The following is a 26926-nucleotide window of genomic DNA, read 5'->3' as shown; positions in this document are numbered from 1 at the left end:
TGATGCCAGCTACCGTCACTCATGTGAAACTCATTATCAGATGCTTCTTCTGGACCGTGGAGTGCCATTTTCAAAAGCCCTTGTGGTCCCTGGTCAGATGTTTTCTTGCGACTAAAGAATTGGCAAGAAATAGAGCGACAAAGAGGTCTGAGGTCTTCTGGTCTGCTTCGCTGCCAAGAAGCTTCCAGGGCTCGCAGAGGAACGTCCACATTTTGGTCCGAAATAGTGGATAGTTAGCTAACGGCGAGGTTTTCACATGGGAGAAGGTAAAAACACTTCACCCTGTATGATAGTTATTCTTCCTGCCATGCCGAAGTTGGACGCAGTGGTAGCTTTGCACTCTATGTTTTTCAAGTCCTCTACCTTTTCTTCTTTGCGGTCCATATTGTGGTCCCTTGTTGCCAGTGAGAATGCAAAATAAAAGGTTCCCCTGGAGGACAAGGGTACTTCTTGGAACCACATTTGAGTTGGACAATTCCCCAGAACTTCTCTGTCCGAAAGTGGCTATCATCTGTCAGAGTGTTGTCTCGCCCAAGAATTTACCTCAAACCAGAAGTTCGCTAGGCTACCAAAATATTTGTCTGTTGATCGTGGAGTTGACAGCTCAAGTGCCGAGCAACCGGTGGTGGAACATCTCAAAAGTGTTTGAATGTTTGACGGCTTCCAAGGTGCACTGGAAAAGTAGGCTAGCAGCTAGCATGTTAGCACAGCAGGCCGAGCTGATGCGATATTTGTTTATCATCCCTTTAGTTTATTCCCGCAGAATCCAGACGGTTGAATGCGAAAACCATGCTGTTGTGCGGCTGTGGGCCAGAACCAATGAGGTGGCAGCGCAGTAATGACAGTGTCCGACACCTGGGCTGCGATTTATCAATTGTGAGAACTTTGAATGGTAACCTTGTATCGATTTCTGATCATTTCCGGTAATCTGGCTGCTGTATCTCAGATAATAACCGTAAGTCCCGTCATCAAGTAGTTCATAAAAAATATTTTTTCCTGCTCAATACACAGTCATAATACAGTAATAGGACTGTTATTACACAGTTATAACAAAGTTATAACAGTCACAGGTGCGTTAGACGCTCCAAAGCTAAAATCGTCATGCCTGATTCTCTCTGCGGCGCCCGACTGAAAATTGGAAGCCAGTGGAAAATGGGCTTCATGAAGATGTAACCCGGGGGGGGACTTCTTCAGATAAGTCACCCTTGTCTATTTTCAATGAATAATTCTAATAATAAGCCATTATTGATTGCGAGGGGGTCGCAAGAGTGGTTGTGTCCCCCCTGCACGCAGATGGCACCACCACGATGATGGAGACGTGGGGTGAGGGAGGTGGGGGGGAAATGTCCCATCAGGCTTTTCTACAGGGGTGAACTCAGTCAGGGTGTGTGACTCGGAGCAGAGCTCAGCGCCGGGCCCTGAATTATTAAATACTGCATTGTGCAGCCGAGCAGCAACCGGGCTGCAGTGTGTGTGTGTGTATATTTGTGTGTGTGTGTGTGTGTGTGTGTGTGTCACAAATCACTAAATGAGGTGCTCAGAAGAGTGTTTACCAGTCTTTTTTTAAAGACACACAATGATTTTATTGCGAAGCTGCACACACCTCTGCTTGCTCTGTGTGTTTGTGTGTGTGTGTGTGTGTGTGTGTGTGTGTGTGTGTGTGTGTGTGTGTGTGTGTGTGTGTGTGTGTGTGTCTGCGTGTGCACACGTACCTCTGCACTTACTTAAAATTTTGCATGTGAGATATGCTTGAGTGACTTGTTTTTTCTCTTCATCTCATTTTGCAATTGTTTACAAGTCATGTATGCGCACAGACATGTGTGTGTGTGTATGTGTGTGCCCATCTGTTAGCGTCAAGGATCTGCATATGACATTAAGTCTGCTTTAATAAGGTTTTAGTTTTTACCGCAAAGCTTTTGTTTAGCAGTCGTGACTGCAAGTGCCTAACGCTGCTCTTTGTGTGTGTGTGTGTGTGTGTGTGTGTGTATGTGTGTGTGTGTGTGTGTGTGTGTGTGTTTGTGCACGCACGCTTATTCCAAAGCTGCTAATTAACCAGCGAGCAGTATCCTGAGGGTCTTTGTTTAAATCCCCGCCTCGGTTGACGGCAAATGGTAATTTGAAGGCGCTAACCTCCCCTTGGCTCAGAGCGGCGCAGGTGTTTTCACTATTTCCGTAGCGCCGCACCTGTGCCGCTGACGGGAGCCCGGACGGGGCTCTCTGATTGGCTAATTCATGATTATCAGATTACAGCTGGCACGTACCTGAGCAACCTCTTTGCCTCCCCCCTTTGCACCGTATTCCCACCTGGCCATGTCATATTTTTTCACATGCAGTTCTTGATCTGAGCTAATCGTGCTAGCTAGCTCTTTTGTTTTTGCTGTGAATGACAAAGAGAATGGCTGAATACATCAGTGTGTCATCTGCATATAGACCCAACATGTGGCGCTGTGATTGGTCTAGGGTGAAGTCGCCTCTTTCCTAAAATAAGCTAGAATAGCGTGCTGATGGCGCCGTAACTTGACGACATGGATCTACTTTATCGGGTTTCATCCGCCGCCCCGTGGTTCCATCGCACGGCTGATCAAGAAAAAAAACGACCCGTGGGCATATAGTTTTGGGCATGATCCAATTGGGTGCCGCCATTTCATCATGTGACTGCGAGAGTGTGTGTTCTCACTTGTCACTCCAAGATAATCTTAGTTTTTCATCACTGCCAAGTGGTCGCCATGGCGTTGCAGATACAGTACACTGGAGCTGGCAGGACATCAGAACAGGCTGTATGGAATCTATGTGCTCTGTGTATGTGTGTGTGTGTGTGTGTGTGTGTGTGTGTGTCCGTCCTCCTGTCGACTTGGCAGCTGAGTTGCCTTCCCGATATCTTGGATTGTTCCATCCTCACTGGTCCTCTGGATACCTTTTTTAGCACGAAGGTCACAATATAACTGTGTGTGTGTGTGTGTGTGTGTGTGTGTGTGTGTGTGTTAATAGCTACCAGATAACTATCTTACAGCTAGCATGATTGTCTACAGGCACTTTTTCATGTGTAGACCCCCCCCCCCCCCCCATGCCCCTGCAGAATGGTACGGTCCACCTTGTAACTCATAAACTATCCATTGAGTTTCTTTTCCCCGAGTCCCTGTTGCTCCCACCGCCGTTCCTGTCCAGCGTTCACCTCCCCGACCCCTTCCCAGGGGTTCCCTCCAAGTTGCCGGGATCACAACGCCATCTAGTGATGTGGAGTTGTAACTTGAGGCCACACACAAGTTTTTTTTTTTGCACTCCTGGTCATTTTGGTGGCTTAAAGCAAGATCTGAGAAGGGACCTGGTCCACTTTTTCTCTGTTCCCTCGTTTTCTCTCTCTCTTGTTCTCACACACTCCTGCCCACACACTCCCCCCCGACTTCCCCCTTCTTCCCCCCAGTCTTGTTAGCGCCGGCCCTGGATGCTCGTCTCCCTGATTAACTAACAGCCTGGAGGATGTAACGGGAGAGCCATCGATTTGCCGGAAGCGAAGAGCGACACGGCGGAGAAAACTAGCCCAGAGGGCAGCAGACTCCCCCTGCCGCTTCCACCGTCACACACACACACACACACACACACACACACACACACACTCTAAGGATGATTACGACTGTGTAATTAACCGTCTATACCCAGTGAATAAGCGTTGGAATCTCGGTGGAGGAGGAGGGAAAAAAAAGGGGACGTCTGTTCTTTTCTGGAGCAGAGTGCATTTGTAACTCTGTGTGTGTGTGTGTGTGTGTGTGTGTGTGTGTGTGTGTGTTTTATTATGCAGTGAGATATTCATAGCAGTCAGTCACACTCACATGGCCTGATTTTCTTCAAAGAGTGTCCTTTTTTTATTTTGGTAGTTTAATTGATATTCTATATATGATAATCTGTTTTTAGTTATTCATTGTTTTTGTGGACTTTTCCCCTTTTGGTAGTTCAATTGATTTTCCATATATAATATGATAATCTGATAATTTAGTTATTTTTATTATTCATGTATTTGTTTGTGTTTGTTTTTTACAAAATGTTTTTTGCAGAATTTTTTTGGGCAGTTTAATTGATTTAACTATATTTGGAATTTTTTGTGGCAGTTTCTTCAACATTCTATATGATATGATAATGCGTTTTTAGTATTTATCCAATATTTTCCTGGAGTTTTCCCCTTTTTGGCAATTTCATTGTCATACCATATATGATGTGATATTCTGCTATTTATTGCCTCTATCTATTTTTTTTTTCTTTTTTGGCAATTTAATTGATTGCTTTATTCATTTCATGTATTTATTTATTTATTCTCAAAAGTGTCAGGGGTACTATGTGATAGAAGACTATCGGCCAGAATAAAAGGAAAGGTGTACAAGACAGTGGTGAGACCAGCGATGATGTATGGACTAGAAACTGTTACAATGACCAAAAGACAGCAGGCAGAACTAGAGGTTGCAGAGATGAAGATGTTGAGGTTCTCTTTGGGAGTGACCAGGATGGATAGGATCAGGAATGAATCTATCAGAGGGACGGCACATGTTCGATGTTTTGGAGAGAAGGTCAGAGAAGCCAGACTGAGATGGTTCGGTCATGTACAGAGAAGAGATAGTGAATATATTGGTAGACGGATGCTGGAATTGGAGCTGCCAGGCAAGAGGTCTCGAGGAAGACCAAAGAGAAGATTTATGGACGTAGTGAGAGAGGATATGAAAGTAGCTGGTGTGAGAGAGGAAGATACAGAGAATAGGGTTAGATGGAGAAAGTTGACTCGCTGTGGCGACCCCTGAAGGGAAAAGCCGAAAGAAGAAGAAGAAGAAGAAGAATTCTCATTTCTGTATTGATTTACTTTTACCACATTTGTGGACATTTTCATTTTTTTTTGGCAGTTTCATTAACATTCCATATACGATATGATAATCTACGTTTTCATTTACGTATTTATTCATATGCTTATTATTATTTTTTTGTGAACTTTTTGGGATTCATATGTATATATAATGAAGGTGCATCTGCAGCGTGAGGCGGAGGCGTGGCATGGCGGTTCATGGTTGAGCGCTTCCTCATCAGCAGGAATGTAGACGGTCACAGGTTCGGGATTTTACCTCCATGAGCCAATCGTGACTAAGGTACGAGAGAGAGAAGAGAAGAAAAGAAAAGGGGGGAAGCTAATTTCTGGATGGTAAAGTTTCTTCTACCTCCGAGTTACTGTCTATCTCAGTTTAAATAGCAGGATGCAGACAAGGGTGCTTATTAGTGGCTAATAAATGTGTTATTACTGATTAGTAAATGTTTTATTACAAAGGATCAATGAATTCGTGATTCATCATGTTTTGTTGATTTCACCATTTAAAAATGTCAAGAACCCGCGGCGACTTTCCATCAAGCTCACATGTGTTAGCATTGACCGGCTAGCATGGGCTGTGGAAGAACATGGCGGCATTAGCGTCAATGACTGAGGGCCTCGCTGTGCTAAACGCTAAAATGACCAGTGAGCCATCAGCCCCCGATCGGGATGAGAAGTCATCTTGCACCTCCTCTTCCTCTGTTGTGGATTCTCAGAGGAAAGGAGGAAGGGAGGGGATAAAAGTTCAAATCCATCCCGCTGTATCCACCAAAAAGCCTCTAGTTGCCATGGCGATTCACCTGCCCTCATGGGAATCCGTCCTGGAAAGATAGGATGACAAGTCGGATGGTGTGTGTGATCGTGTGTGTGCGTGTGTAGATCAAAGATCCAGGAAAACACAGGTCACATGACTTCACCTTGTAGTGTGACAGCCAATCAAATGTGACTAATTGCTCCTCTTCCTCCTTCTTCTCCTCGTCTCTCCACAGCCGTGTCCTTCATGAGACAAAGTGCGTCGGCCTTTGGGTTCGCCGTAAGTTCCCTTCCTTTCTTCACACACACACACACACACACACACACACACACACACACACACACACACACAGCCTTCACTGATCAATTAATCATAATGTCATCATGGGTATTTTATGATTGACCCCCCAACAAAACGTTATTGGTTTGTTTTGGGGGCTTCTCAACCTTCTCAAACATCCTTAAAATTAGTAACAACACCTTAACAATTAGCTCATAACAACAAATACCCGTGCAGCAGCGCATTGATCACAATAACCGGTCAATTTCTGATCAATACGTGACACTGCGTGACAGGATGATTGATTGGTCACTCGACACGCTCTCCTCTCCCGCTGCAGTTTGACGCCACGCTCGACGTCCTGTCATCCTTCATCGTTCTGTGGCGTTACAGTAACGCGGCGGCAGTCCACTCGGCGCACCGGGAATACATGTGAGTAATAACAATGTAATAGCGCTATAACAGTGTAATAGATGCCGCTAACCAATCAGATGCATATAATTTGTAAAATAAACATGTCACATCATAAGAGCTTGACATTCTGGAGGGAGGGCAGACCAGTGATTTCACTCATTCAATTATTACAAATTATAATTATTATTTATTCACTTTCCTGTGTTTCTGTTCGATATTAGTGTTTTTCACTATGGTTTTGCTCGCTCAGTACATTTCCCAAGTCCTTAAATCGATCTCAAAACAAAAATGGAGGTAACAGATGACGGCGTGAGAATAAAAAAAAAAGAGTGTAAAATATAAATAAAATATAAAAAAGAAAAACATTAACATTTCTGCACTGTGTTTTTGTCATTATGTTGCAATAACTGTTATTACATAGTAATTGACGTTATTAAATAGTAATAAATGTTATTACATATGCATTTTGCTATGGATGAGCATTGACTTTTCCCACCATCCCCACCCCCCGCAGAGCCTGCGTCATCCTGGGAATCGTGTTCGTCCTGTCCTCGCTGTGCATCCTGGGAAAAGCCATCCACAACCTAGTGACAAGGATGCCTCCGGAAGTGGTGAGAACGAGATTGTGGTTAATGTCCATTTTCCGTGCTCTTTTAACCCGCCCTGCACGGGTCTGCCAGCGCCGTCTGTCCGCGCCGCTCGCCAAAGCCGGGCGCCGGACTTTTTCGGCAAGTCCTTGAACGCTCCGCCGCGGAAGCCTTCAAAGCACGGATCTGCTCCTTCATCTCGCTGCAGCCACCCCACCGCCCCCACCCCGACATCCCAAAATATCCCCAACTCTGGCTTTCATGAGGCTGCCCGACTCGACCGAGTTGAAATTTGAATTTTTAGAAAAACAAACAGCTCTGACAATTAGCGAAACAGCCCATCTGATGATGCATCTTGAGACGATGCGCAAGGCTAATTAACCAAGTTAGCCTTTCCGCCTCCTTGCAAGAAGGTCATCGGTTGGACTCTGACGGGAGGCCTTTCCGTCCGGGGTCTCCATGGGGTTCCTCCCACAGTCCAAACACATGCAGAAGTTTCACTGGTGACCCTGAATGTCCACATGTGTGAATGAAAGAGTGAACAGTTGTATTTCTGTAAGACTAAGGCTGTGACGGTGGTCGGGAGCCGGGCGAAGCGTGATCCCGATTCCCATCACGTCCCGTCCTCCTGCCGCTGCTCTGATGGCGAGCATTAAGCGCATGAGGCACAGATTGGTTTCCCCGGCTGCAAGGAGGAACGCACACACACGCACACACACACACACACACACACACACACAGATACTGCATTTGTACTGTAGCACTATCCATAAAACTACCCTGTTGGGCAGATACTGCACTTGCTAAACGAGCTGGGTATGGGTGCACAGGTGACAAAATTGATGCAAAAGTAAACAGGAAGTACTTTCCTCTTACGAGCTGGAGGTTTTCGGTTCTAGGCTCCCAACCGGTCTTCCTCCTGCCGCAGCTCCTCGACTCCGTCAGACCAAAATGTGAGCGGTTGGGACGCTCTTACAGCAAATGTACCTTTTCTGCTCTGCCCAACGAGTCTTTGTTTGGGTCGGTTTAACTCGGATGAAATGTTCAGGGTTCCATCAGGGATTGAGGACAAACGTACAGAAGGGTTCACTTCTTTTTTTTTTTTATGGCGGAGGGGGGAGAGGGAGGGGGGGGGGTCAAAACACAGCAGGAGGTCAATTACAAGTCAGGCTACATGTACTTCTGTTTGGCACTGCTACCTGCAGAGTACAGTAGTGTGCACCAGGGAGCTGGAGCCAATTCCTTCTGAGGGTAAACCCCTTCAAGTGTACCCTAGACCCTAGTCAGAAACACAAGACCCCCACCCGACTCATCTGGAGACCGGCTCGGGACTGACCACGTAATTTCCTCCCCTGCTATTTCCTTTGTCCCTGTAGGACGACTTCCTGTTCAGCGTGTCCATCGTGAGCGGGTTCTCTTGCGTCGTACTGGCCGTGGCCAAGTTTATGCTTGGGAGGGTGCTGACCAGCCGGGCGCTTATCACTGATGGTAGGACACACACACACACACACACACACACACACAGACACACACATGGTTGCAAACATCTGAAACCCTCACAGGCACCATAAAAAAAAGTAATAACCCATAAAGACCTTGCATACGTTAGCAGGAGGTCACAGGTTGGCAATTGTCGAGAAGTGTGAGCAGTTAGCAGTTAGCAAATGTCGATGCTAACACAAGGTTAACAAACATTAGCAGTACAACTATCTGGTGAGAAAACATTAAGAAACTGTTAAATAATGTGACCTGTTAAATAATACTGTTACATTTATAATACTGTTATATATAATAATATATATATATTATGTTATATATAATAATACTTTTACTGTTAAATAACAACGCTAGGCTAGTTAACATAAGCACACCTGAAGGATACCATCCAGATGGTTTCAGCATTATCCATTTCATATAATCTACTGAGAATAGATTGTAACAGTCTTGCTAGCTAGCGTTAGCACATATACAAACATCTGAACCACTCGCATGATTATTTCCATCAATTTTTGAAAAGGAATTAAACAGTGAGCGTTGAATCATAGTTGAGGGTCAGGTTGTGGAGGAAGTGCAAGCGTTTGGCAGTTAGCTGCCGTTGATGCTAACGCTAGGCTAGCAATCTAGTGAGAAAACAATGACACTCATTTCAGTTAATCCAATGTTGTGAATGTTTTGCTAGCAAGTGTTAGCATAACAAGCTAATTATTTCAACTCACAGCAACATTGAGTGCACCGCAAACCGAACGCTGTATTCTAGGCGTTTCTTTTTCGAACCTGAGATCAGGCTCTGTGTTCTGCAGCGTTCAATTCCCTGGTGGGGGGCATCATGGGCTTCTCCATCCTGATCAGCGCCGAGGTGTTCAAGGACCATCCAGACGTCTGGTTCCTGGACGGCACCACCGGTGTCCTCATGGCGCTCATCATCCTGGCGTACGGCATCAAGTAAGATGTCTAACGGCGTGCGACGACGATCGGTTTCTCCAAAATGGCTGCCGCGGCACGTGTTATCGCCCCTTTCAAAATGTTTCCTTATTTTGTGTTTCTGCAGACTCCTGAAGGACATGGTGCCTCGCGTTAGGCAGACCAGGAATTACGAGCGCTTCGAGTGAGCGAACTGTGTGTGTGTGTTGAGCAGATGAGCAGGTTCTCACACACACCTGCCTCCCCCGAATCAGTTTTCACGCACACACAACCTGGACGTTGTACACAAACATAATATCAAGCCCCTCCATGTAGTCACACTCCTACGCTGTACTGTATGCTCAGCCATAGAAGCACACACACATACATGTATGCACACACACACACACACACAGAGCTATCATATTTCCAAAGGAAAAGATTTGATTGGATGTCTTCTAGCGGGAGAGAGAGAGCGAGAAAGTCCTTCAGTTGAAATTGTTTTTCAAAATAACAAACGTGGATACCTCATTGATGATTTTTCAAAATAAAAGCCTGGGTTATAAGTGGACGCCTCAGTCCGGAAACAGAAGATTCTTTCAGTCAAAGTATTTTTTAAATAAAATGAAAATAAAAGCCTCAGGTAGATGTGAAAAAATATATTAAAAATGCTGAGTCAGAAACAGCTGGTACTAAAATTATATTATATTATTTAAGATGATATTAGTTTTTATTTCAATTGCTTCCTGGATCAATAAATGAAATACCATATTTCTCTTTTTAGTTTCAACGGGTACTTTTTTATTTTGAAGAGCAACCTTAAAGTTGCATATATATACATACATATATATATATATATATATATATATGTATATCTATGTATATATATTTATACATCTACACACGTGAATATTTTTATGTGTGTGTGTGTATATATACACATATTTGCATACATATACATCCATATATATATAATATTGAATAATGTAATAGTAGGTCATAGTAATAGTATAATTGTAGGCATAGTTTGTTCCCATTATTTCTAGAATTAGATAATTAAAAATGAAGACAAAAAAGGATTTCAGGTTTTTTTATTTATTTTTTTTCCTTCTTATTCTATTTATTTATTTATTGACTACCCCAACACACACTCCTTTACAAGCTTCTACTCCCTCTGATTCTTCATATATATATATATATATATATATATATATAAATAAATAAAATTGTGTTATTTTTACTTGAAAGTTGTTAAAGTGCGGTGAAAGTATTTCATGCCGTCATACACACACACAGAAGCACACACACCTCCAGCCTGAGATGAATGCATTTAAAAAAAATATATATAAATATAGTTTCTGACTGTTAATTCTCCGTTCAGTATTTTTTTTAGGGATGTTGGGAAAAGGAAGCACAATAATAACCCCCCAACACGCACACACACACACACACACACACACACACGGAGAGGGGGGGGCTGTGGATAGCACACATGATGTACCGTGTTTTCTGATTGGTCTGCATGTTCCCATCGTCCGCAATGAAAACCTGTAAATACCAAACACTGGGTTTGTTAATACCTTTATTACATTGTTATTACAAATACGGCCGAAACAAATCGGGCTTCCTTTTATTTTTCCAGAATATAAAGCTTGAAGTCCGAGTACCGGATGATCGTTGTCGCTTGTACAAAATGTTTACTATCTAGCACTTATACGCCTGTAAATACAGATACCGCACTGTTTACTGGCTGTTCAATGAAATTTGCAGTTGTGCTGCGACGTTTTGGCACAGGAGGATTGATCATCGCCAAGCTTGGGTCGACTTTTGGCTCGTCCACATAAAAAAAAAATTGCCAATAACCTGTGAGGATTTCAACATGAAACTGTGTTGACTGTGTTATTAAGCTGTTATTACCCTGTTATTACTCTGTAGTTATTTATTCTCAGTGAGACTAGGAGTGAATTCAGCGTGAAGTAACAATGTTTAATGAACTGTTTGAAACAAGGTGTTGACTTTTTGTCGAGAGCAACATTTCTGATTGTTGGTTTTTTTTTTCTCATTCAATTAAATCTCCCTCCCATCAGCTGTTTTTAATTTTTTGTCATAGCACGATACTATTCATGTATTTTTTTTTTAAAGACAGTTATTTATTTTATCAAAATATTTTGGATTAATCATCTGCTTGATTTATTTTCAATTTGAGTTCCAGAGTGTAATTCTGCTGACGACAAATGGGGCCAGAGATCTTCGCGACCTCTTGAACATTACTTTCTTTCTGATTTTATAAAATCATTTCCTGCCATTTTTCCCATTGTTAGGCATTTTAACTTTGTTTCTTACCATTCAAAAGTCATATTTTTGTTAAGTTACTGGGAATTTTGAAAATATTTTTCTTGGATTTCTGTATATGAATTAATGTTGTTGTCGACCGTTGCGATTCCTGCTCTGGCCACCAGGAGGCCGCAGACATTGCAAAATATTATAGCGATAAACATATTCCTGTCTAAAATCAATAAATTGACTGAATCAATCAGTTTTCAAGATATTTGTCCCTCCTTCACCTCCTTCCCTGTTTCATTTTTTACATTTTTGAATAAAATTATTTGTTTACATTTAAAAGACATTTTTGAGCATCAATCAGTCATATGTTTTCCTAAAATAAATGTGCAAGAAGTCTGAGTGAAAAAAAGTTTTTCTAAAGGATCATCTGACCTTTAGAATGACCAATCTGCAAGGATTTAAAATCAATCGACCCACCTGCTGCAGCCTCATTTCAATCCTCACAGACTAAACATTTTAAAAACCTCTGACGTGGATTTAAATTATTCTGTCATGAAAACGCAATAAATCAATTGATTTTTGTTTTCGAGCCTACAAACATACAGGGTGAATCCTGAGTGCTTGTGCGCCCTCTAGTGGTGATAGAGAGTATTGCAAGTGGAGTACTCAGTGAACCTGGGGAGGGCGAGTGGGAGTGGAAGGCTGGGGGTCTAAATTTAGCCCCGGTGAGGAAGAGTGCAAAGCCTCAGACTGTAATTTCGGCGGTAATTATTTCACCCTTTCGTCGCCGCAATGGACCAAATTAGCACGTTAGCATCTGAAAGTTCTAATCTGGTGGCGCGAAGGGGCCGACAGCACACTGGTTTGTGCAGTAGCCCTTACCGACCCGGACCTGATTACCCCCCCAATCCCTCCCCCCGATGTTTGGACAACAATCATCGAAGAAAACAACGTCCTTTTCTTTCTACCTCTCGCCATGGGTTTGCCCAGCCCCTTGCTGTTTGCCTCACGCCCAAACAAATCAATACAGGGTTGGACTTTCCGGTAATCCTGCGACGGCCCTGAGATGACAGGGGTTGTGTAGCCCGAACTGTGTGTGTGTGTCCGTGTGTGTGTGTGTGTGTTTGGCAAAGTGCCTGGTTTGTTCTGTTTTTTCGGTGATGAATTCAGTTGAAGTGTCTCTTGATTGGCCCTCGTTGCCATGGTAACGATCCTCATTGTACTTAAAGTTAATTTTTTTGTACGCTAAATCTGAAATTCAGATAAATCTGAAGTACAATCTTGTGAAGGCCAGTTGACTCTTCCTTCGTTTTCCTCAAATCATCCAAACCAATTTAACCTCCACCAGTCAAAATATTTACACTCGAAAAAAGCTGAAATATCAAACATGTCCGGATCAATTGTCCTGGAAATTAGACTCAAATAGAAAATATCTATATTCTAGATTGAATCATATTATTATTACTATTGTACTTTTTCTCTCAGTTTTGTTTCGTTTATTTGGAATTGATCCTTCTGATCTGAAAAATAAATCAAATTAAATTGTTGGGTTAAAATATTCTGGTTGAAATTCAAGAGAAATAAGTTTGAAGTGACCAGGATGCTGCTTTTTACAGGAATATTCATAATACATTATTTGACAGTTGGCAGTTCTCAATTTTGACCACACAGTGGCATCAAAAAACCATTGGGAAAAAGGAGGCTCCTTCACTCATTTTTAATTTAATTTATTTTCATTGATTTTTACGTTTTCATGTCATTTAGTTTACTATTTCTTTACATCCATATGATTCATTCATTCAATCATTAATATTATTCTTTTTTATTCTGTACTATTCTGTTTTTTATCATCTGCAATTATTTTTCATTTGACATGTGTAGTTTTACCATACTTTTACCACAGTTTGCCAACAGTTTGTAATGAGACAAAAGAAATGGACGCGAAATTATTGTAATAAAACAAATAAAAGGAATTTACATATGTATAGATAATTTCTTTCTCGTGGACAGTGTATGTGTGTTCATTGCAGGTCTGTCATAATAATAATAATAATAATAATAATAATACAATAACAATAACAATTCTTGCAAGAGTGACAGCGTATTCTTCTTCTTCTTATAATATTATTATTGATCTGTTATTTCCAAAACTTGAGATGATTTAAACATCTTATTGGAATGAATAGAAAAGATAAATCAACCTTTTCAATTTTGACTTAATGTTCTTTATTTTGTTTATTTTCCTTTTATTTCTTTATCACCTTTATTTATTTATTCATCTTTATTTATTGCATTTTAGTTTTAAAAGTTGGATGATTCCCGCTCGGCTATTTTTCTTGATTTACTTTGTTCGCAGAGAATGACAACCGGTTTTAAAATATGTTATCATTAGATATTTATTTGTCACACAAACCGACTCGTGTTAAAGGGGTTAAGATTTATTTAATTCATGAAAATAGTGAAAAAATCCAAATTTCACCCCTCTCCCATTTCTACTTGGCGAGTGGCGTCCTGGTGTGACGGAGGTGATTCCCCGTGGAGTTTCCGGAAGGAGGGACCTCTGACCAACCCTGGGTGAGTGGCAGAAAGATGGATGGAAAGATAGACTCATGTACAGACGGAAGAATGGATGGATGGATGGACTGATGAACGGAAGAATAGATGCATGGATGGACGGATGGACGGACTGAAATTAACGGATGGATAGAAAGATGAGCCGATGGCTCGACGGAAAGACGGACGGATATCCCCCCGGCCACTTTGACAACTTGCATTTCCGATTTTGTGTTGGGTGAGTGAAGGCACCGTCACAATAATAATCCGATAATAACAGTAATAACAGCATTTGCACTGTGTGACCATGGTTATGGAGGATTTCCTTTTTTCATTATGATCAGATGCAAATGTGACACTGATCATGTTTCCCCTTTTGATGTGCACACGAATTCTTGGATGTATTTTCATCAGTTATTTTGGTCTGCTGAGGCACTATGGAGTTGAGGAGGGGGAAGAAACAGGTCTTTCCAAAGCCCGTTGGCTGGGTTGTGGCACCGGCAGACAAAGCGGCAGGCGGCTCTTTCGTGCAGCATCTGAATGGATAAAATCCATTAAAACCCAACTCGGTGCAGGAAGAGGAGCGGCCGAGTTTTTGTGTGGCAGAGAAACAGAAGAGGAGGACAAAGGAGACCATGGAGGCCAGGGAAGGCCGAGGAAAAACAAATAGAGATTTATTCTAGGTTTACACAGGGTCATTACCCTTTGCGTGCAGCCTTTTGTGATAAGTCACTGGATTGATCCCAATCACCATCCATTGATTTTTTTTTTTACACTTTATTTTGGTGACTTTTTTTTTCCCCCCATGACAAATTTTTACACAACTTCTCTTATTTCCTTTTTTCTATTTTTTAGCTTTGATTTTCTTTTCCAGAAAGTCTGACAGAGAGATTTTTCCCCATGAGAGAATATAGCAAAATATATATATTTAATTCTCAGTATTTATTTATTTTTTTTGTATGACTTTTTATTCTTTATTTCTTATTATTTATTCTATTTTTATTGTTGATTCTTATTCTTGTCATTTACTTTTTTATTTATGTTCTACTTAACTTTTAATGCATAAATTCAATTTTTTTTCCTCAAGACAGATTTTAAGGTTATTTGGCACGTTGTACACTCTATATGTATTTCATTTTCAGTTATTTTTTTATTTTTTATCCATGGCTTGTTATTTTTTATTTCTTACTACTTATTCTATTTTTATTGTTGATTTCTTAGTTTTTTTTATTTACTTTTCTATTTATCTTTTATATTACTTTTAATGCATACATTTTTTTTTCTCAAGACAGATTAAAGGTCTTTTGACAGATATAAAAATATAATTTTTCTTCATTTTTTGTACCAGGATGACCAAAAGAATCAGAGGCTAATTTCATGCGTCCTCATTGGCTGGTTCCAGTGGCGGGGGCGGGGCTTAAGAAGGGCCGGGCCGTGTCAGAGATGGTATATAAAAACCCGCCAGTTGCTGCGAAGTCCCTGTGACCTTGCCGTCTGGAGGTCGAAGGAGGGAAGGATGCTTCTGGCCGCTCTAGCCCTGCTGGTCCTGAGCCCCGACCCAGGGGCCGCCCCGGACCGGGGGCCGCCCGCCACATCCTGTCCAGGAAATGGGACCGTTGGGGGGCTCCCGGTCCTCGTCGCCGTCGGGAACCCTCCACGCATCCTGCCAGGACGCCTCTGCCCAGGGGCGCCCATTGCTGGTGGAGCTCAACAGCGCGACATGAAGGCGCCAGGCAAGTGGAAGCGTGATCACACACAGATATTTAATCAATGAAATGGAGTTATTATCAATTCATGAATGAATTAATCGATATATGATATATCGCGGTAGATTGGCAGGTGAGTCAGGGACGTTTAATTTTGGACTCCTTTATGTGTGTGTGTGTGTGTGTTTGAATGTGTGAGTGTGTCCAAGTGTGAGAGTGAATAATCTTGTTCTACTGTCCCCATATAGGAAGAGTGTGTGTGTGTGTGTGTGTGTGTGCGTGTGTGAGTGTGTGCATTGAAAAGGGGCCATTAATAGACAGTAAATATTGACAGTGTGTGTTGGGCGTGTATCAAATTTTGCTGTTCTCGTGATGCAAGTGTGTGTCTTTGTGTCCGTCCTGATCATCCTTCAGTAAACGGTACTGAATATTTTCAGGATGTGTGTGTGTGTGTGACTGTATGTGTGTATTGAAAAGATTTTTGTCAGAAGCCCTTAGTAGACGGTAAATATTGACAGTGTGTGTTGGTTGTGTATAATATATTGCTGTTCTCGTGCACGAGTGTGTTCGTCTGTGTGCATGTGCCTGTGCATGAGTGCATTGAAAAGGTTTCTGTGAGTGACCCTCAATAGACAGTAAATATTGACTGTGTGTGCCGGGGAAGTCATCAAATACTGTTTGCCTCGTGCATGAGTATTTGTGTGTGTCTGTGTGTGTGTGTGTGTGTGTGTGTGTGTGTGCACTAGTGGCAGCAAAGCAAAAATACAACTAGCATTTAGTCAGCTAAATGCATAATGCATAGTTACCAGTTGAAGTCTTACGAGAAAGGTGTGTGTGTGTGTGTGTGTGTGTGTGTGTGTGTGTGTGTGTGTGCACTAGTGGTAGCAAAGTGAATATCAACTAGTTAGCTAAATGTCTAAAACTCAGTCATTAAGTTATCAATTCAATTGTTATGAGAAGTGTGTGTGTGTGTGTGTGTGTGTGTGTGTGTGTGTGTGTGTGTGTTTTGCAGATTCAATCCAAGGCCAAGTGTGTTTTTGTTCTGCCTGATGATTGACTGGCAGGTCAAGTGTGTTTAAGTATACTTCTGACAACATGCTAACGCTCGCCTCCCTTCCTCTGTCTGCAAGCGCCGTCTCCGCCAATGAGCATGGCGGCGATGGCGGCCATCTTTGATGACATCATCATCGCTGTCGAGCGGCTTTCCCATTGGCCCGAAGGAAAGGTCTGCTTCAGGCTGACCAACGGCGGCCCCCCTCAGCACCTCAGCCTGCTGGGGTAAACACTGGGTTCAGCAGCCCCTCCTACCACACACACACACACACACACACACACACACACACACACACTCACACACATATTGGCCGTGGAGCATCAATTCCTGCATTACTACGGTAATCGGAGGACCTGCGGAAATGACTCATCCTCCACTTGGTAATAACACATTCATTTTTGAGTCAGCCTCCAATAAGTCAAAATTAAAATTAAATACTGTCATATAAATGTAAGAAAGCTGAGAGTGTTATTTGTAGTTGTAATTAAAATCCCTGAAATCCAACAATTCTCCATTGGCAAAACGGTCACTCTCAATCTCATGAAAAAGAACCAACACAAAACTGCGATAATTGTAGTTTTTTTATCTTAAGACTACAATGAAGCTTTGTGTTTCGTTTTTTTTAATACAGCTATTACACAGTTACTACTATGTAATGCTTTCCACAGCCACGGTCTTGTTAGCTGGTTTGAGTGGCTGTTGCCGTGGTGATGGCCCATGACCGACGCTGACCCATAGTCTTAAAGAGACCAGTTGGCCCTGTTTATTGCAACGTCTGTATTGTAACCGTGACAACCGCCTGCAAAGCGATTCGGCGAGAACTCGAGTGGGAGTGCTGGAGCAGTGGTGGAAACATTGGGCGTGAGGAGGTGATGAAGATTGAGCTTCAAAAACAAACCAAATTAAAGAAATAAATTTTAAAAAATTAAACAGATTGCATCGGGGTCACTACGGTGATACAGAAATTGGTTGCATAATGAGTTGCCCATGTAAGTAAATGAATGAATGCATGAATGAAGGAAGGAATTATTGGATCATTATGTGAAGAAATATCTTGCTTTGAATCTGTGCTCGTTGCAGTTTGGAGGTCAGGGTGGCGGTCCGATGCCCCGGCAGCGACCTTGAGCCCCCCGCTGGGACCGTCGACGAGCCCGTCGATCGTCCATGTTGGATTCAACTCGAGGTCAAAGCTGGTGTGTGCGAAAGAAAAAAAATCAAACAATAAAAAACGAATAGGTTATGTAGTTTTCCTACATCACGGGTGAAGTAGAAACAGAATACATCGGCGTGTATCCGGTGTTTTAATTTGACTTTCAGGTCGGGTAATATTTCTCCGCAGGATTTCCCGTGACATCCGGGATGCTGCTGCTGCTCAGACGGCGGCGGCTTGTCCTGTTAGCATCCGGCGGGACGACGTTCCCCGACACGTGGAAAAGAGCTGAAGTAAAAATCGTCCTCAATCATGGGGTGGATTTTGATGATGCGTCGCTCTCCGTTTTGTTGTTTTTGTTATTCTCTAGCTGATTTTTGAATTTTAACATCTATGATCACCTAATGAAGAAGCTGATTCAAGCCTTCCAGTGATTGGCAAAATTAAATCTGACCTTCAACAAAAGCGCTGCGTGGCTTGACTGGCGCAATTAGTCGGACGCATCAATGTGCTGAATATCACCCGAATCAGCGTCCTGCCCTCAGGTCACAGCTTCATGCTCATTTTTTCGGTGGTTGTGTATACTTGCATTGCAGCTTTTATTATTATTTTCTATTTGTTTATTTTAAAATACAAATAAGCTCATGGGTTCAGGGTAATTTTTTTGTGTGCACTAGCATTCAATCATTTATTTATGTATTTATTTACACAAGTTTCGCGTGAGGCAGAACAAATCTGGTGGTTGGGGTCAGCGTTCCCAACAAAGAGTAGCCGATATTGTGAAAATACGCTTATATGCAGACGACACTGATATTGACCATGTGGTAAAGCTGGCTTCTGATCTCACTGCTGATGTTCGAATCGTGTGTATCTGGAAAACATCTCAGACCGAAGAGTTTCTGTTAATGCTGGAACTCTTTTATTTTTCTTCTTCTTCTCCCAAAACTTCCACTAGGAAAACTACCAAAGTGCATTTTTGGCTTTTGTTGCAAAAATCGCCTAGGCAGCCATAGCACCATCACTGCAGACAAACCTTGTTTTAACAAATGTTGGCGTAGTTATCGCCAATATTTAATGTTAAATTATGGGGGATTTTGTGGCAGACAAAAGGGGCAGAGGATCTATGAAAACAGTAGTCACAGAAATGGAAATGCCATTCTTTTTTTCTTTTTCCAAGCTGTAATTACAGATAAAAAAATTTGACCTCGTTCCTCGTGGTACTGCAGGTGTGTGTGCTGGAGAAGGTGGCGGACTTGCAGGCGTTGCCGGTGGTGGTGGACTTGGTCGACTCCCGGCACGTCGCCTACTGCGTTCCCCTCCAGCGAGGAGCGCTCTGGAGTTCCTCCCAGACTGGAGTCAGTGGTTTCTCCGCCCAGATCGGAGAAATGGCTGCCCGAAGGAAAACTTTCCAAATGGAGAATCCAGCCGGAGGTACGTATGCTCAGGTGGCTTCGCTAAGCAGACCAATCTGAGCCTATCCATTGCAACATGACATCCCGTCTAGCATTTGGACTTCTTTTCCACCCCATTTCCTGTTGGTACTGTCCATTTCATTCCAAAGAAACAGCTGACCACTGACCACAGCAGTGTTTAAAATGGCGCTCTGCTGTCTGCAAGTCGTATCGGGTGATGGGCGTAGCTTATTAGATCTACTAATCACATTAAGGACCTACAGTACATAATATGGGCCCAGGTTTGAGTCCCGGTCAGGGAACCACAACTTTCGGGCTTTCCCTCATTAAATTGAAAATATGAGTTCCTATGGTACCGTAAAAAGGCCCTGGCTCAGAGTGGGAGCTGAAATGGTTCTAGGAACTGGGTCCATGGTTCCTATGGTGCCCTAATGCATCAGAGACCAGACTAATTCCTGGAAAGGTTCCAGGAACTCCAAAAAGTGCTACCATGAACACAAAGATGAACCATTAAAATACAACCGTCACAGATCTTCGTGATATCTTACAACTCCAATGAACTTCTTGCTCTGGTCAAAGGGTGCAGGTCCTGAGATTTCTCTCTGGAATCTCTCCCTTCAGAATTTTTCCATTAGTTTCTTGGACACATCCAGGGGTTCAGCTGTGGCGTCATGAATATAAGCATCTGCTGGTTGGATGCTCTGGAGCTCCTGATTTATTTAAGAAAAAAAGGATGAAAGAAATCACTTGATTGCAATTAACCTTTCCAAACAACCTCAAGACAATCCCTTGAGTTTTAAAAACACTTTTTTTGATGCATCGGTATGCTTGCATCGGCATGCTTGAGGGGTCACCTTGCCCCCGCAGACCTTCTGTAACATGGACGAGGAGATAATTTTGGTTGTCGCTGCAGGTTCTTTGCGTCTCCAGGCATGGAACGCTTCCTCCGCCTCTTTGAAGGTGGATGTGATTAATAACGCCTGTCCTCCCGTCCTGGAACCAAGACCTCCCGATGACCGGTCTTCCAAGAAACAGGTCGATCATTGGAGTTGAGCTCCGGGGTTCCTCCGAGATCTTAAAAATCTTTTTGAGTATTGTCATAATTTTTGAACATAAAATTATCATCCTTTTTTTTTCTCTATCCAAGAGTGGGAAACGGGTTCGAGTCAAAAGATCTCCAATTAGCGTCAAAGCTGTTCCTTCGGCTTTTGCAACTTCCGGAGATGGAAGCATCACCCTTGTGGCGGAATACACAGTGACAGCCTCCAGCCCAGAGTTCCATTGGGACTGCTGTAAGGAACTCTTCTCCTCCTTTCTTTTTATTTCTAATCCCTTCGTTAAAGCCTTCGAAGAAAGTGTCCCCCAGGCTATGATCCCAGGATCCCAGCACTGATGCTAGGTGGGTCGCTATGAGTGAATTGCTGCCGTAGCGTCAGAATTACACCTTGCAACTTCCATGAATCAGACGAAATCTGGCCCGTTCCCGACCAATCCTCAATCTGGGTCAGGATCATCGATTTAAACATAGCAGAATATCTGGGGAAACAAAGTGAACAGGATTTGGGCCCTGATGCCATCTTCTCATCTGCCCGTCAATATGAAGTGTGAATGTGTGAGTGAGTCGCTGGTCATAATGGCTTGCATTATTTGACAGGTGGATGGAATGTTCATCTGAATATAAACAACAAAGATGAACATAGCACAGTAGGATCACAGCTCACCGATTTAATTTGTTCTTTGACTCGCAAACCGAATCCATTTTTCCCATTGAAGTATTTATAGATTGAATCGGGGTTGTTCGTAAGCCCAGGTTCTACTGAACGTTGGCTTTTTCCAAAACATGAATGAAACATGAGTCTGTAAATTATCGTTCAACATCAGAGCTGTGGCCGCCCATTCTTGCGTTGACTGCTCACTAGCATAGTTAGCATGCTTCATGGCAGAGCGACGGCTAACACTGTATTCTTTTAAAACCACAACAGTTTCTTGGTACATCAGGTATACAGCCAATGATGGAACTTCAGTGAAAAGATATTTCACTGTCCATTCCTTATTAAATGCTCAGCACTAACTGTCCACTTTTCTTGTCCGAGATCAACTAATTTTTACAGAAGGGTTCAAAGGCCAAAGCAAAAAGGTGACCTAGAGAGTAGTGCGCCACACTCCAGTGGGCCATCTATTGGGGGAACGTGGGTATTTCACGGAAAAGTGAAAATAAATCCGGTCTAATAATGAAATTTCAAGTTCAACAGGCCGGATCCAATAGCCCAACGGGCTGTTTTTGGCCCGCAGGCCGCAGTTTGCCTATGACTTTCACATAATGTACAGAAAAATGCAGCTATAGAATCTTTATCACGTGTAAATGAATGGTTGTAAATCTATATGTGTGGCTGTGCGATAGACTGGCAAGTGGTCCAGGGTGAACCCCTCTCACTGACTGCAGCTCTACTTAATGAATACATGGATAATTAACATTTAATCTTTCAACGGATAAAAAAAAAAATCCAATGAGGGATAACACGTCTTAACTTTCATTTTCATTTGCAGCGACGCCGTGCGACTGCCGAGGCCCTTGGAGGACTCTGAGCCATACGGTCAGCGGACACTGCCTGCCAGACCCGCTGCACTTCCACAAGTATACATTCAGCGTGGGGCAGGGCGAGGGGGCCGCCACGGCGTCCCAGTGCATCACCCTCAGCCCCGACAACAGCGACCCGCACTGGTTCAGGTACCGGGCCTTTATCTGAGAAGGACCAACGTCTAGAAGGTGTGAGGTCTATTTGGGAATGTAAGCATGTTTTTAGTAGCGACTGCACGTCAGGAAACCCTGAACCGCTTCTTGTTTTTGGCCGGAAAAGTCACGTCCCCTTTTTTGCCAAAACACAAGTCCAGTTTACAGAAGGGCGTCAAATTCTCAAAGATCGTGGCGGTTTCCTTGGAACAGTCCTGCAGCTGTTCTTAAATACAACAGGAATTCTGTTCCCACGGTGCAACACAACTTTTTTGCTGTAAGTCAGAACTGACATATTGTGTACTGGTACGTATGTAAATCACTTGTACTAGCCCAGTAGTAAACTCATAATTTAGGACATAAAAATATCGTGCAGTAAAAATAAAACCGAGATTGAAAAAGGACTGATGCTCGAGAACCTCATTGTAGAGCAAATAGTTTATAAGATCAAAAGTTGTTGTAGCAAAATCCAATACGAGGTAAAGCCACCGCCTGACGGTGTTTTCATGGCTCCGCTCACCAACTCGTTACTATTTGAAATTTGCGAAACATCGCTAACAGTGTACATTGGAATAATTGATCCGGATGTCTATGGAGGTTCCCTGTCATCCCCGTCATGGTGAATTCTTGTGGAAATCTTCTTGTTGCGGCAACTTGAATTTCCTCACTTGGAGACGTTTCACCTCTCATCATGAAATTCTACTTCCTGTTTGTGTTGAAGCCTCACCTGCATGGAAGGCTGCGACCTGAGCAGATGGCGGAACAAGGTGAGGATAAAGCTGCTGTGTCAAACATCCCGGTGTCCGGAGGTAGTGTGGTACATTGAGGACATCCGAAACCAGCGCTTCTGGGACGTGAGTCTCGAAGCCCCGCCTTTTTTTCCATCCAGGATGTAAATTACAGGTATTAATCGTACTTCCGTTGTGAACTGGTCTCCTCTGAGGCAGTGGAAGACGAGGAGCTGCTACCTGGAGACTGGGAAAAAGCCGCTGACGCAGAAGCAGAACGGTGGCGGTGAATATTTTGTTGGGAATCAGTATCTGCTCATCGCCAGAATGAAACGCACAAACATCACGGTGGTCGTGACCTCTGCTGCGCAAGCCGGTAAGTGGGCTGAAGTTTCAGTCCAACTGGTAAATGCTAGCTTAGTGCAAATGGCACAGTCATGTTGTCGTATTTTCTCTCATCCGCTTCTGACGGAAGGCTCATTTATGCTAATGATACGTATGTAAAGATGTTGCAATACATCCCCTCGATGGCAGTGCAGAGCTCAGTTCACTTCCAAGTTTGAAGTGGTGGCAGGAGTGGGGCAGCTGGTGATTATATGGCTTCCAAGTCAGAGGCAACAGAATCGTACTTGAGCATACTTGGCCCCACTGCCCCCCCATTATTTCGGGAGGTACTGCTCCGGGTTGCCATGTTTGGCCACAAATCCGCGAGCTCCCTGAAAATGTTAAGAAGGAAATGAAGATGGAGGAGTGACAGAAAGTTATGGATTTAACGTTGAGCACGAATGAGCCTCAAGGTGCTCCAGTCACACGGTTTCATCGAAAAATGTACCCTAGAGGGGTTTTTCTGAAGAATATATACTTGACTTTTGGTGTAGCTAAGATGCCGATTCCATGAGCTACAATACAAGCTAGCAAGAAGTGAAGAGTGAAGTTCTCTAATGCGCCTACAAAAACACGGAGGGCAACTGAAGTCTGGTCTTACCAGAGATGTGACAACGCTGGTGTTGTTTTCTCCCGTACCCTAGCTGCCGAGATGCCCTTTTACAAAACGTACAACATAGAAGTGACACCGTATCAAGAAGACACAGGTCCACCAACAGAGAGGACAGCAACTGCAGCAGAATCTGATGAGAACCAAGGGGATGTGATGACTGCATCACCTGTCACCTCGGCAACAGCAGTCATGACCTACCCGGCGTCCCTGAGGACCACCGACAGCTTTAATAGCTTCTCCTGCTCTATCTCACCAGCAAGTGGCACGGTACTTCAGGCTTTCAGTATCTCCTGTCGCACTGCCCTTCCCTGTCCTGATTGCCTGTACTGCTTTAAGACTGAGGGTAAGTTCTCATATAACGAGTATATGCTAGCATATTCTGGTAGCTCCAGAAGGGCTAACCTGACCCGCCTTGTTGTGTGAGCAGGTAAACACTTGCGTTTCAGTTCCAGCACTGACACAAAGTATTTGTACCTTCCCGGTGGTCGAAGAGGCTCTGACTATAACTTGGTCATCGTGGCGACGGCGCAAGCTAGCAGCTTTCGAGCTAGCACTACTGTATCGGCACAGGTGCGTCAGGCTAACAGATGTTTGAAAAGAAGAGAAACAAGGGGTAGAGGGCTATTTTCTTCCTCTCCATTGGTGCTGAGACACTTCTCTTCGTCTTTTTTCCCCTACAGGTGCTTGATTCTGATGGCAGCTCTAACTATTCTGTCGATGAACTTTTGGCAGCAGTACGAGAAGCCGCTGCTCAATTGAAGAGAGAAGGCCTTTTTTCAGGGGAAATTTTGGGGCAGCTCCTCAGCTCTGTTGCTGACAAACTCAAGTACCAAACCGATGAGGCGGAGAAAACGGCGAGGCAAGAGGTAAAGGCCCGCCTATCTGCCGGTAGAACAGAGAGGAAGAAAGACAAACCGGATATCAATGGATGTTGAGAAAGAGTCTGAAAAATTAGCCCCAACAAAGATGCAAACTTAAGACAGTTATGAATGTAGTGACCATGAGACAAAAATCATCATCAACACTTTCAATCATTCTGTTGTGGAATATTTTGGAGTCTTCTTTAACAAAGTTGGTGAATATCAAAGAATGGTCAGAATGGTCTTTGGATGTTTACTTTGAGGTCTCAAAAGGTACAAGTCATGCAGATCACAGAGTCGTCTGCAGGAGAGTACAAAAAACAAACGGCAGGGCTGGGTTTTTATAGAGAGGAGTTTCCATGTAGAAGGACAACATTCCATCAGTTAGGAGGCATGCTTGTGTGACTACCTGGTGTCTGTATGAGATGGAGAAAGACATGTTTTTTAGACAAGGACATATTATTTGGAAGGGAGACAGTTGATTACCCAAGGGCATCTTTGTTTCCGAGAGAACAGTAAAGTTACAATATAAAATAATTTCACAACACTCCCCCCTTTTGACACATTTGGCAAGGAGGGGGGGGGGGGATACCCCTCAAATAGGTTAATTAATAGCTGACTAAACAATTGTCAAAATCTACATAGTAGGTGTGTAGATGTGAGCAATGGGCGTCAAGATAAATGCAAAGATGTTAGCTACAGAAGGTACACGAGTGTTCACGAGTGAAACTCTCGACATGAGCCGTTCATTCACAGAAGAATGGGCAGTTTACTTTTAAATATCTCTGAATACAAGGAGAGAAATCTGTTTGTCCATTGATCACATGACGAAAGCACATATGTGCAAGCCTGTATGTATGTAATGACAAAAGAGAGTGTGTGTAAGGCCTCCAAGAATCCAACGCATTGAACTGCCTGTTTTTGATTGAGGATGAGAGAACTCAAGGTGATTTCAACTTGCCCGCTAATTGGATGTTACATTCAGAGGCAGCTAAAATGATCAGAACTGCTGTAACAGTGGTAGAATTCGATCTTCGAATTTCCTTTTCCCTCCCGGGACTGAAAGCATAGCATACTGTCGAGGATGACACACAAACTTTTAACCTTGGGCGGCGGAGCGGGAACAGAGGAGTTAGCGATAGCGAGAGAGAGGCTGTCATCTTTTGATAAAGTGGATTCAGTGCCAATGAGGAGAACCTTGGTTTTATTACCGCCAGGAGAGTGGTCAAGGTTTTATTGGTGAGGTAGAGCTAGGTGTTATCCACATAGCAGTGGAGTTGACTGTCGAATTTAATATTGCAGAGGAGGAAGGAGGTAGATAATGAAGAGAAGGGGCCCCAGGACAGAGCCTTGGGGTACACCTTTAGTGACGAGGGGGAAGGGATGGATTTAAAGCAGCGGTCTCCAATCTTTTTTGTACTAGGAACCATTTTTATGCATGAAAATGTTCCCACAGACCGGTTGGAGGCGGGGGGGCTTCCAATAATAAACAAACTTTTTCAGTTCACAGTATTTAATCTGAATACAAAAATTACACTCTCTCCTTGATCTTGCCCCCCCCCCGAGAAACCAAATGCATTTCACAATGAGACCCCAAATCTGTTTTTTTTACTGTCTTCCTTTGCTTATTCTTCTTCTTCTTTTCGACAATATCCTGTGCTTCGGTTTTGCCGTCACCATAGGGAGCATCAGCCAGCTCTAAAGTGTCCAGGGGCTTATTTTCCTCAGCGTGGTCGATCAATAACCTCCTCAAGAAATCAAAACCCAACTTCTTATCGCGGCGGCTCTTTTGAAACACCTACACACAAACACACATGTGTGGGGGATCCCCCCCTCCGCCCCTCCCCGTGGCTGCAGAGCTGTGTAATTGCATGGATAAAAAACAATGTTGGTGGTGGGCCAAGTATCGAGCAGTTGAAATCTGTGAAGATCTCACTCTGGGCTTAGAGAGCAGGAGAACACGTCAGGGGACTGACTGTAACTGCAGGCCTCCGGCTTATAGCGTGCACCCCTGTTCGTCAAAACAAAAAGGGAATTTATGTCCTAAAAGCAAAGTAGCGGGTATGACTCGGACCAGACAGAAGGCACTGCGAGCGATTCTGCATCTGCTTAGGGATGTTGCAGTACCCTACAGACATCAGAGATACTAAACAATGTATGTTTTGTTTTTTTTGAGCT

General features: G+C 43.3%; 1 protein-coding gene across 1 annotated transcript in view; it reads left to right on the top strand.

Moving 5' to 3' along the window:
* Window positions 1-11810, top strand: part of LOC147234698 (transmembrane protein 163a-like) — a 32938-nt gene extending 21128 nt beyond the window's left edge. Inside the window, exons 3-8 of the mRNA XM_086145318.1 lie at window positions 5830-5873; window positions 6214-6305; window positions 6802-6898; window positions 8251-8362; window positions 9175-9316; window positions 9423-11810. Coding sequence (XP_086001444.1) covers window positions 5830-5873; window positions 6214-6305; window positions 6802-6898; window positions 8251-8362; window positions 9175-9316; window positions 9423-9483 — 548 coding nt within the window. The 3' untranslated portion in view covers window positions 9484-11810. The remainder of the gene's footprint in view (window positions 1-5829; window positions 5874-6213; window positions 6306-6801; window positions 6899-8250; window positions 8363-9174; window positions 9317-9422) is intronic.
* The last annotated feature ends 15116 nt before the right edge of the window (window positions 11811-26926 follow it).

This window comes from Fistularia commersonii, chromosome 4, assembly GCF_037954325.1.
Source record: "Fistularia commersonii isolate RoL2024-O1a breed Wild chromosome 4, RoL_Fcom_v1.0, whole genome shotgun sequence".
Taxonomy (NCBI): Eukaryota; Metazoa; Chordata; class Actinopteri; order Syngnathiformes; family Fistulariidae; genus Fistularia; species Fistularia commersonii.
This window is presented reverse-complemented; position numbering and strand designations above follow the sequence as displayed.